Source organism: Rhinatrema bivittatum, chromosome 2 (genome assembly GCF_901001135.1).
Source record: "Rhinatrema bivittatum chromosome 2, aRhiBiv1.1, whole genome shotgun sequence".
NCBI classification, from domain to species: domain Eukaryota; kingdom Metazoa; phylum Chordata; class Amphibia; order Gymnophiona; family Rhinatrematidae; genus Rhinatrema; species Rhinatrema bivittatum.
The window spans coordinates 191,676,839-191,688,704 of NC_042616.1; the positions used below are offsets into that span (position 1 = coordinate 191,676,839).

An 11,866-nucleotide genomic window follows, 5' to 3' on the forward strand; every position below is an offset into this window, starting at 1 on the left:
TGACAATCCATCCCAGAGATTGGAGAAGTTGTACCACTCTGTCGACTGCGAGGATACACTGCGCTCGTGACTTAGCACGGATGAGCCAATCATCTAGGTAAGGATGTACAAGGAAGCCTTCCTTGCGCAAGGTTGCCGCCACTACCACCATGATCTTCGTGAAAACCCGTGGAGCTGTGGCCAGGCCAAAGGGAAGAGCGCAAAATTGGAAGTGTTGACTCAAAGTTTTGAAGCGTAGGTAACGCTGATGAGCTTGACAAATTGGTATGTGGAGATACACCTCCATGAGATCCAACAAAGCCAAGAATTCTCCCGGATGAACTGCCGCTAACACTGAACGGAATGTCTCCATGCGGAAACGAGGAACTCTGAGGGACTCTGAGGGACCGGTTGAACTGCTTGAGGTCCAGGATAGGACAAAAAGTACCTTCCTTCTTGGGAACCACAAAGTAGATTGAATAATGCCCCCGGCCCAGTTCGGCGGCTGGCACCGGCACTATGGCCCCCAATTGAAGGAGACGATCGAGGGCCTGCCGCACGGCTCCCTGTTTGATTAAGGACCCACAAGGGGAAAACAGGAACCGGTCCCGAGGAGCGCAAACAAAATCCAAAGCGTAACCACGTCTTAGAATATCCAGAACCCATTGATCCGACGTGAATTGGACCCACTCTTCGTAAAAGAGAGCAAGGCGACCCCCCCCAGTCGAGGGACCACCTCGCGGGTCCGTCTGGCATCATTGGGTAGATTTAGCGGATGTACCAGCACCCTGCGCTTCCTAACCCTGGCGGCGCCCACGAAAGGGCTGGTTCCAGGAGTGCGAATGAGAAGAGGGAGCCCGAGGTGGCTGTTGCCTCTGAGGACGCGCTCTCCGCTGGTTACGATAACGGTTTCTGGAGTAATTATATGATCTTGACGAACGGGGTCGATCTTCGGGCAACTTGTGCACCGCGTTCTCATTAAGGGACTTGATGATCTGATCCAAGTCTTCACCAAAAAGATACCTACCCTTAAAAGGAAGGGACCCCAAACGTGTCTTGGAAGAGGCATCAGCCGACCAAATGCGAAGCCAAAGGAGCCGACGCCTGAGACCGCCGCCACCATGGTTCGGGCTAGGACCCTTAAAAGATCATATAAAGCATCCGCTCCATAGGCAACCACGGCTTCAAGTCTGTCTGCCTGGTGAGCCTCAGCGTCTGGTAAGGACTGGGAGGTGAGAAGCTGCTGCACCCTCCGAAGACCCGCTCGCTGTGCGAGGGAACTGCAGATAGCCGCCCCGCATCCCTAAGGCCGAGACCTCAAAGATACACTTGAAGTAAACCTCCAGCTTCCGATACTGCATATCCTTCAACGCCGTCCCTCCAGTGACAGGAATAGTGGTATGCTTTGTGACCGCTGATACTGCAGAATCTACAGCGGGAACCTTGAGAATTTCCAAAAAATCGGCCGGCAGAGGATACAATTTTTCCATGGCTCAACCGACCCTAAGATTGGCCTCCGGGGAATCCCATTCCCGAGTGATCAACTGCAAGATCGTGTGATGAGTGGGAAAAGACTTGGCTAGAGGCCGCAGTCCTGCTAGGGGGGGGGTCCCCCTACTTGAGAGCCGGGTCAGGCCCCACCGGTTCCGGAGGGGGATCAATATCCATTTCCTGGAGGATGTAAGGAATGAGGTCATCCAACTCCGCCGCTTGGAAGATGCGGAGGACCCTAGGGTTGTCGCACTCCACCTGAGCCGCCAAGGTGGGGTCGTCCACGTCAGGGTCCTGGGATTGTCCTTCCCCCAACGAAGTCTCCCGAAGTCGTGTCTCTGCTCTGAAGAAAAGCCCTGTGCATCAGGACTATGAATTCAGGGGAAAAGGCCTGGCATCCTGAGGGGTCACCCTCCGGGGGATCCCCCCTCTGCCTACCAGGATTAGACTCGGAGTAAGGGTCCAAAACGGGCCTAGAAGTGGGGAAACGGATTATCCGTGTCCTCCTCAGAAAGCGCGGCACCAGAATCTTGCAACAAAATGGCCGCCGTTCCCGCGTTGAGAGGGAACGGGGCCTGGCGCTTCCTTCCCACGCGGTTTGCAGCTCGAACGTCCTTGTTAGTAGCTGGCGCACATTCCCCCTCGGGGAAACAGCCTGAGCACAGACCCTCTTCAGAAAATAATCCGGCCCTATCGGAGCCCTCACAAGGCACCGCGGACTGCATCGCCGCAGGGAGAGAGAGAGGTGGGGGGAGGCTCTACAGGTGGCTCGCGCCTAAAATGAGCGCCGACCCGGCAACGGACGCTTGCCGCGGTCCCCCACCGACCTGAAGAAGAACTGACGGGGAATTACCCTCCCGACAGCAGGCGGCCCCGGGGAATGGTGCTTCGCGGGGCCGCAGGTCAGAACGTCGGTCGCTCGCCAAAAGGGAGGGGGGAAAACCTGGGTCAGGAGGGAGAGGCCGGCGCTACCGACTTTCACCTCAGAGAGCCGAATGGAGTCCAAAAAATTGCAGTCTTCTGCTGAAAAAGAAGATGAAACAAAATATACACTTACCCCAACTGAGCCCTCAGTGAGGAAAATGAGAAAAGAAAGAAAGAAAACAGGCAACAGCCTGTCAGCAAGTCACCAGGCTAGAGAGCGATGAGCCAGCACCAGCGGAGAGTTCTCCCCTTGCTGTAAGAGGAGCCTTAGCAAAGTGACCTAAACTGTAAATTTAAAACTTCCTTTTTTTTTTTTTTAAACTTGATCCCCCTGAGGAGGTAGCCCTAAGCTAACAAGCTGGGGACCACAAGTCCCCTGCTCACATCTGCTGGAGTCAGAACGTTACTGAGAGCTGTTACAGGGGAGGCGTGGTTATATGGGTCCTCCCCTGGGAATTTTGTGTTCTGACTCCATCTGAAGGACATGGAACATAACCCAACGTCTGGAATGATCCTGGTATGTACAGGGAAAATGTAATATGGAAAGCAACAAAACAAATACATGCATGTAATGATTTTTGGATTATTTTATTTTGATGTATTTGATTCTATTGAAGTAATTTTTAATTACGCTGTATTATGATGTGTTAATTTATCATTATGTAATATGTATTTTATAATCGTTAATCAAAGATGGCATGTAAGTGTAAAATAACATAAAGAGATGCAGCATGGCACTGGAGCTACCCTTGCCACTGCCCAGCTTCAAGTTCACCAATCTGCCGAGGCTCATGCTTTATCATTTGATTTCCTGTAACTAGTGCAACTGCTGGGGAGATGTGGCTCATGCTGCCAGATTAGGACAGTATGGTCATTACTGGCAAGCCCAGGGAGTGCATGTGCACATCTGGCAGAGGGAGGAACATACATAAGGAAGCTGATGGTGAACAGCTTGGCCGCTTTCCTCCATCTTCCTATACCCTCAGCATTCACCTCTCACACTTTACCCTCTGTCCACGATGCCCAACATCCTTTCTCTCTATATCATCCATTCTGTTCTTCTCTCCCAGTATTCTCCTCTTTCTCATCTTCACTCCCTGCTGAGCACTTTATCATCCAAATCTCTAACATCTTTTTGCAGTGCCCAGCATCCTCTCTCTACCCCTATCTGCTCAGAATTCTCTCCAACCCACCCTCACCTGCCCATCACCTTCTTGCTCTCTCCATCTGCCCCGCACCCTCTCTCCACATCTCCCCCAACTTCTGTCTTTACCCCCATCATCTACCCCAGCGATTCTCAACCAGTGTGTCGCCAAGCACCGGCTGGTGTGTTGCGTGCTCCCGGTCTCTCCCGCTGCTCTTTCTTCCCTGCTGCTGTTGCCGCCGGGCTATCAGAACGTTCAAGCCCAGTGGGAACGGCAGCGATGGTAGAAGAAGCAGTGGCACCCGTGGCTGGCCTTTTCTTCTTCCTGCCCCACCCCCCCCCCCCATGACCCGGAACAGGAAGTGATACGCAGTGCGCGGGAAGGAGAAAGACCGTGCCGCATGATAAAGTAGCAGCGGCGGCTGCAGCATCGGCCCCCGAGCAATTGAAGCAGCCGGTAATCGGGAAAGGAGACAGCAGCTTGAGCCTCCCGCGGCCGATGGGATTCTTCTTCTTGGCCTGCGGGGGCTGGAGGAGGAGGCTGCTGCAGCTACCATTTGGGGGGGGGGGGGGGGGGAGTGAATGAGAGAAAGAGAGAGAAGCAGCCAGCCAGCTTGTGTGTAAGTGAGAGAATGTATTTGATTGAGAGCATGTGTGTGATTGAGAGAAACTGGTCAGAGAGCTGATGTGTGTGTATATATGTGAGAGACAATGAAAGTGACTGCTCAAGGAGATGACTGATGTGTATGTGAGAGTGTGAGACAGTCAGGGATGTGACTGATGTGTGTTTGTGAGAGAGAAAAAGCATGGAAGTGAGAAATCTGGGTATGTGAGAAAGCATGGGAGTAAGAAGCCTGGTGTTGTGGGGGTGTGTGTGAAAAAGCATGGGAGTGAGAAGCCTGATTATGTGAGAAAGAGCATGGGCGTGGGAAGCCTGTGTGTGTGTGCATGCATGAGCGAGAGACTGGTTGGTAAGGTGACTGTGTGTGTGAGAGAAAGAGACTAGTGTGTGTTAATGTGAGAGAAAGAATGTGATTCAGGGAATGAGAAGCCTGTGCAGTGGAGAGCGAGCATGGAAATGAGAGGGAGACTGATGTGTGTGTGTGTATGTGTGTGTAACAGAGAGAGAGTGATTATGGGAATGAGAAGCCTGTGCATGTGAAGAGAGTGAGCATGGGAGTGAGAAACCTGGGTGTGTATGAGACACAGCATGGGAGGGAGAAGCCTGTATATGTAAGACAGAACATGGAAATGGGAAGCCTGTGTGTGTATGCATGAGAGAGATCAGGTGACTGGTGTGTGTTTGTGTGTATATGTGTGTGTGTGAGAGAGAGAAAGAAAGTGATTATGGGAATGAGAAGCCTGTGCATGTGAAGAGTGAGCATGGGAGTGAGAAACCTGGGTGTGTGTGAGACACAGCATGGGAGTGAGAAGCCTGGCTATCTGAAAGAGAACATGGGAGTGGGAAGCCTGTGTGTGTATGCATGAGAGAGATCAGGTGACTGGTGTGTGTTTGTGTGTGTCTGTGAGAGAAAGAAAGTGATTATGGGAATGAGAAGCCTGTGCATGTGGAGAGAACAAGCATGGGAGTGAGAGACTGGTGAGTGTGTGTGTGTGTGAGACAGAGAAAGTGATTATGAGAGTGAGAAGCCCGTATATGTAAGTAGAACACAGGAGTGGGAAGCCTGTGTGTGTGTATGGCATGAGAGAAACTGTTCAGGAAGGTGACTGGGGTGTGTGTCAAAGGCTGTTTGGGAGATGATTGGTGTGTGTGAGACAGAAACTGGTCATGGGGGCATGACTGGTATGGTGTGTGTGTGAGAGACATGGGACTAAGGAAGAGGACCATGCGTATAGAGCTTAGCCTCCACTGCTGCTTCTGCTGTGTGCTATGGCCTGCATGGAAGAGGAGTAGGAGAGTTGTTGGAGGGGTAGGTAAAGGTGGCTTTTTAAGTTTATTTTTCTTGATTGACTGCCATTTTAATTATTTAATATTATGTGATGTCTGCTTTTTTTGAAATATTTTATTGGTGTTTGGAGAATTTTTAATAGTTTTTATGAGTTTTTAATTGTTGGATGTTATTCTGTTCATAGCTGTTTTGAAACATTTATTCTGCTTATTAGTATAGTTTTACAATTATTTCTGTGTGGGGATCTATAGCTGCTTGCTAGTTCTGTTTTCCTAATAAGAGGTGTATTGGTTTTTAGGGCCTGATTTAATATTTGTGGTGTTGCCTTTTCATAGATAGGGTTGCTCCTGTTTGAGTGCATTCCATAATACAGGTGTAACTGTGCGGATTAGTTTATGTGCATTACTACAGATCCTGGGAGTATGTTAGGTCGGTTCTGTGTCTGTTACCGAGATGAGATATTTTACTAGCATGTAAGCGTTTTATCAGTCTTATTTGTTGTGTTTTCTCAAGAGGACATGCATTGGTGGTAAACTGCTGTCTTTTCATAAGTAGGGCTATTGAGCCTGGAAGTAGGAGCTTGAGTTGCTGTTACTGCGATGACACCAGAACCAGAATATCTTTTTTGTAGGGTGAGTTGTATGGGGAAAGTCATAATTTTGCTTTACATCCATTATTGTGGGTCAGGGGGGTTCCCGTGGATGCAAACTGTACTTTTACATCTAGCCCCATGATGATCATGGGTCAGTGTGTCACGCATGTGAGAACCATCTGTCAGGTGTGTCCCGACAGAAAAAAGGTTGAGAACCACTGATCTACCCAGTATCCATTCCCTTCTCTTCTATGGTGCCATGCCTTAAAAGAAGGTAGTCAGTACCTGAAGGCATCTTAGGCAACCACCTATTTTTCCTAATAGAAAAATAAGCCCTGGGTGGCACTTTTCACCCAGGTACATTGCATCCAGTTTTCAATAAGACACAATCCGTTTCTCTTTGAAAATTAGGAGTATATGTGCCAAAACCGCCTGTGTACTTTGCACCTATTTGTGCAGGTAGTGGAGGGAGAGCAGCATAGCACATATACTTTGAAAATCCACTCTCTTGATCTAAACACGTCCTCGGGAATGTGCCTTTTAACCCGGCAAAAAGTTCTCACATTTATTATGGGTAGCCCTGAACCCTCACGTACTTTTAGCTAGATAACGCGGCAAATTTCAAATAGGCCAATGTAGCGTCCTAAAAGGCGTTGAAAATTGTTTCCCCCCTTGCCTAGCTATGTTGCTGTCTGCGGCATTCACATATATAACATCTCTAGCGGATTACCAAAATCGCCAATCGCTTTTTCCCCCGCTCACCCCCTGGCCAGCAGTGCAGGCAGATGGCAAGCAATAAACAAGAGAAAAGTTCCCTCTTCCCCAGAGGGGCAGCCTGTAGCTGCAGGCGGAACAGAGGATCCCGCAAAACGCCGCATGGGAGAGCAGCATCACAGCTCCTTATCCGCAAACCTTTTCTCTACTACAACCTCCAGTCGCGCGCCTGGGAAAACTTCGAGCCCTGCTTGTTTTTTGTAGTTTCCCAGGTTACGGAGCGCTCTGGCCTATCAGAGAGCAAGGATCCGCTGTGACGCGCCGGCTCAGTTACAGCGCCGGACGCCGAGCGGCGCCGTAGAGTGGCGGAGGGAGCCGCACCTGTGTGCCACCGATAAGCGTCGGCATGGGGTGGGACGGGATAGCTGCCGCCCGAAAGCAAGGGTGGTCCTGCGTGTGCTAGGGCAGGGCTGGTATAGGGCTAGGTTCGCTTAGAAGAGGTCACAGACGCCAAGTCTGCCATCTGTCTGCCGCACTGCACGTTAGTTACTGGCTCTCGGGGCAGCTAGCGTCACGATAGCGCTGTTGCCTTCCTGCCAGCTCGGCGACGGATTCACAGGCTTTACGTCCGAGTGCCAAAAAAAAAAAATGGGACTACTGGCTGCGACTAGAGAGAATGAAAACAAAAAAAAACAGCTATTGGGATGTATCGAGGCGGGAAATGGAGCATCGCTGGTTGATATCGGAGCAGCAGGGAGGCAGCCGCAAGGACCGGCAGATGACATCAGGCCCCTGAACGGGACGGCAGGCATCATCCATGGGGGTAATATTCCCATCCTTTCTCGCCGTCCCACTCCGGCGCGCGCCCCCTCCACTCGCCCAACGGCCAACAGGTGGGGCATGTGCCAAAGTCCGTCGGCTGCAGTCTTGCCAACCAATGGGGAGCTGAGATGGTGGCGGCGCTGACCAATTGGCACGAGCGGTGGGCGGGTCCGGGTGTGGATGTGATGTCTGGCCGACGCGGCTCTGCTGCCTCTGCCGCTTACTGCTGCGTGGGGGCCGGCGTGCCCGTCGTACGTTGACCTTGTTCGCCGTTCGGTCTCCGCCGTGCTCGCCGGCTTCCTCCGCGACCCGTGAGCGCCCGCCCTTGGGGGTTGATCGGGGGCCGCGCTCCAGCTGCAGCGCTCCTTGCAGTCTCGAGCTGCGGCGCAGGCGGTGAGTGGGGGATTAGAATCGGCCGCCGCTGGCAGGAGGATCCTTCACTCGCAGGTCGCTGGAGTTTGTGAGTGTAAACCGTGGCAGAGCTGGGCACGTCCTCCAGTATGAATAATGCAGTTTCCGCGATTCGCTTTACTCCTGCAGTACATCCTTCTCCCCCCACCCCCCCCCCCCTTTATTTTATTTTTTTGTTTTGCGGGGAGAGGGCAATTTTTTCCTTCTGAGTACGTGTCCAGTTTGGCGCATTTTAAAATCCCTTTTCCCTTCGGATCGGGTTTTCTGTTAATGGGTGGAGTGTTATAGAAAGGAATATTGAGTCAAGTATTCATGTTTTTTTTGATCTAATTTCTGCCCCTTGGAGTTTGTGTACTTGAGATTTAGTAGAGAACTAAAAGGAAAAGATTGCCTTTTTTTTTTTTTTTGTTTTTGTTTTGTATTGGTACGTCTGACCAGTTGGTTTCTCCGTACGTGCTGTTTGGATAAGAATTGGAACTGAGTGATAGTGTTCTCGGACTTTTCATTTTAAAAAGAAGCGACCTACTTGAAATTATCAAAAGAAACTACAGGCAGAACATGTTTTAAGTGGGTTCTTATTAAGTATTGGCAAGACCGCATATGATTCTCTGTAAGTTGTTTTTTCTTACCCAAGTAAGCTTTTTATGAAAATGTTTAATTTTGTATTTTTATTTTTTTTTAGATATATGCTGCCAGAGTCATTTTGAGTGACTTAAGAAGTGAAAGAACCAATAAAACCTTTTTCGTTTGGATTTTTCATTACCTAAGTTTTTAAGTGAATTGGAAATGGGTAATGGACTCTCTGATCAGACTCCTATCTTGCCCAGTTTGCCATCTTTTCAAGCTTTACACATTGCTATTCTGGGCTTAGACTCTGCTGGGAAGACAACTGTGTTGTACAGACTGCAGTTCAATGAATTTGTGAATACTGTCCCAACAAAAGGATTTAACACGGAGAAAATTAAAGTTACTTTAGGAAACTCTAAAACTGTGACTTTTCATTTTTGGGATGTAGGTGGGCAAGAGAAACTAAGACCATTGTGGAAGTCGTATACTAGATGTACAGATGGTATCGTGTTTGTGGTAGACTCTGTGGATGTTGAAAGGATGGAGGAAGCCAAAACAGAACTTTATAAGATAACTAGGATATCTGAAAATCAAGGGGTACCAGTGCTTATAGTCGCAAACAAACAGGACCTAAGAAACTCATTATCTCTTTCAGAAATTGAGAAGATGTTGGCACTAAGTGAACTGAGTTCTGCTCCATGGCATCTCCAACCTACCTGTGCAATCATAGGAGATGGACTAACAGAAGGGCTTGAAAAACTATATGATATGATTATTAAACGAAGAAAAATGTTGAAGCAGCAGAAGAAAAAGAGATGAATTGCCATATCTTAAACCTTCCATTATAGTGGCAAAAGTAGTTCGTTCTCGTGTCAGAATTTGACACACGGGGATCGGTGTCCAAGGGCTGGTTTGCCTGTTGCCATGCTGTTTAAGCTTAGTTATAGGTTAATCTATCAGTGCACGGATCTGTGGAATTTGTGCGAATGCAGTACATTTTAAAGATTATTTTTTTTGTGGCACTATTTTTTTCACAGGTTCCCAACATTAAAACTTAATTAAACTGGAGCCCACACTTAAATTACTTTAGCATTAATTGTGAAATAAATTCATAAACAACTTCAACAAAATATTTCTTTAATGGCTTTGCAAAGGCCATTAAAAAGGTTGGTATTTCAAATGTAATCCTGAGAGATATTAAATTGAATGTATGCAGCTTTCAAGACCTTAATTTTTATCACAAGGCACCTGATTTATAAAATTATTCCACCATGTATGGAGATAAGGTATTTTTTTGTAATCTGACCCAGTGTATGGAGTTAATGCTGCTACTGTGTGGTGGGTTTTTTTTTAAGTGGTATGTCGATCTAGATTGAGTTAATGATGCATTAAATGCGTTCTTCAGGGTTAAAAAAAAAAAAGAGCATGTGTCATGTGAGAATATTTATCTTGTAACAGATCCCAGCTTACAAAAAAGTGCCTCCCAAGAGCAAATAGTGAACATGCATTGCATGCTTGATAATTTTCTGATGCAGCTCTTTAAGTGTGTTTCAAGACATAGCATGCATTATAAAAGCTTTACAGTAGCTCTTAAAATCCTGAATATCATTCGCAATATTGCAGAAGTCTTGAAAGCTATATGACTTAACTGCCATTTTAAAAAATGTATACATATTCAGTTCTGGTAATGGCTACACATACAGTAAGTTGAGAAGTTCAGAGGTAACATTTCAAACAAGTTCAATGTACTTACATTTCTCTAGAGCTTGAAATAAAATGGAGTTTCGGGCTGTAAGAAGTATTAAAATGAAATACAAGAATGCAGGTAAATTTAGTACAATGGATTCAGTGTCTGAAAGAAAGGACCTTCCTTTAAAAGCATACCAATACAAGGTCATGTACAAGATAGGAAAGGTGAAGTTTCAGTGAGGAATGTTATAGAACTTTTATTAGGTTAAGGGATTTTTTGTACACTTGAAATGTTTACTGTGGAAGACATTTTAATTATAAAAAGACTGGAATATCCTTTATGCTTTAAACTATTCCTGTTTACAGAGTTTGCAAACAGTATTAACTGTTGGGTAAGATGCTGCCTAATCTGGAAAGGCAAAGTAGTTTATGGTCTTAGAACTTCAAATAATACATTAGATTTTGAATATAGGACAGGGAGTGTTCTAAAAACAAGGCTGTTGGAGGACATTTTAACTTTTGTGAAATATTGAAGATTAAGTCCATGTAAAATCCACTTCCTCCCTATTCACACAACTAGCAACATCATTATACTTATCCTGCTGCCAACTGGCATGAATAAAGAGAACTATACCACTGCATATGTTTAGATCGTTTTAGTTGTAAATCTAATTTTGTTTTCAATCAGCAGTTATATTTATGTAAAAGGTAACCAAAATGCTAATTTGGGTTTTTAATAATTATAAGTGTTGGAAGGTTTTTGTTTTCTTTTTTTTTTTAAATGAAGCCCAGGTCATTTTTAAAGAACTCAGTAGCTGCCCTTGAGGCTTTTTGTATGTTGATTTATATGTACCTGCACTAGTGACACACAAGTCACTCTTTTGGTAATGTCTATATTTATAGAAATGTGAATGACTTTAGAACTATCTTAATAAAGCAACTGTTAAGTCTGCTGGAAAATGTCTCCTTCAAATTATGTAAATTTTTGCCTGCTTATATGTATTGCCAAAGCAATATATACATACCCTGTTTCCCCGAAAATAAGACATCCCCCGAAAATAAGACCTAGTAGAGGTTTTGCTGAATTGCTAAATATAAGACCTCCCCCGAAAGTAAGACCTAGCAGTTTTTATTTGGGAGCATGCCCATTGCACAGAACACCAGAACATGCAGCTCTGATTTTTTTACCCTGCAGGATTCACAGTTAGTTGTCATCACAAACCAGCATAACCAGACAACTATTCAGAATATGATAAATGTTCATTTTTTTGTTCAACAATATATGTGAATTCTTCTTCATGGAAAAATAAGACATCCCCTGAAAATAAGGCCTAGTGCATCTTTGGTAGTAAAAATTAATATAAGACACTGTCTTATTTTCGGGGAAACACGGTAGTTGTATGACAATCACTTTGAATTTGGACTTTAATACTATATTTAGCCAATGTCTTAGTTTAAAAAGTTATTTAAAGTACACATATAAGAATATTTAATTTGTTTATTATAGAGAAGCCAGAGCAACCAGGAAGGGAACTCTAGATTGCCTGGATTTTTTGAATTAATAGGAATAGTAAAATTGAATGTTGGTAATAAGTATGATAAGTTTTCTATGATACAGACATT

The 11,866-nt window shown here is 46.1% G+C and overlaps 1 protein-coding gene across 6 annotated transcripts; it reads left to right on the forward strand.

Annotated features, from left to right (window-relative positions):
* Window positions 1-7,106: 7,106 nt before the first annotated feature.
* ARL4A (ADP ribosylation factor like GTPase 4A) lies at window positions 7,107-11,198 on the forward strand. 6 transcript variants are annotated; one of them, XM_029588990.1, is made up of 2 exons: window positions 7,107-7,577; window positions 8,670-11,198. In XM_029588990.1, exon 2 carries the CDS (start codon window positions 8,774-8,776, stop codon window positions 9,371-9,373), a length of 600 nt encoding a protein of 199 aa, XP_029444850.1. In that variant the 5' UTR covers window positions 7,107-7,577; window positions 8,670-8,773; the 3' UTR covers window positions 9,374-11,198. The 6 variants fall into 6 exon arrangements, with proteins under 6 accessions (XP_029444850.1, XP_029444853.1, XP_029444851.1 ...); XM_029588993.1 differs by lacking the exon at window positions 7,107-7,577 and adding an exon at window positions 7,625-7,647; XM_029588991.1 differs by lacking the exon at window positions 7,107-7,577 and adding an exon at window positions 7,764-8,036.
* Window positions 11,199-11,866: the final 668 nt, after the last annotated feature.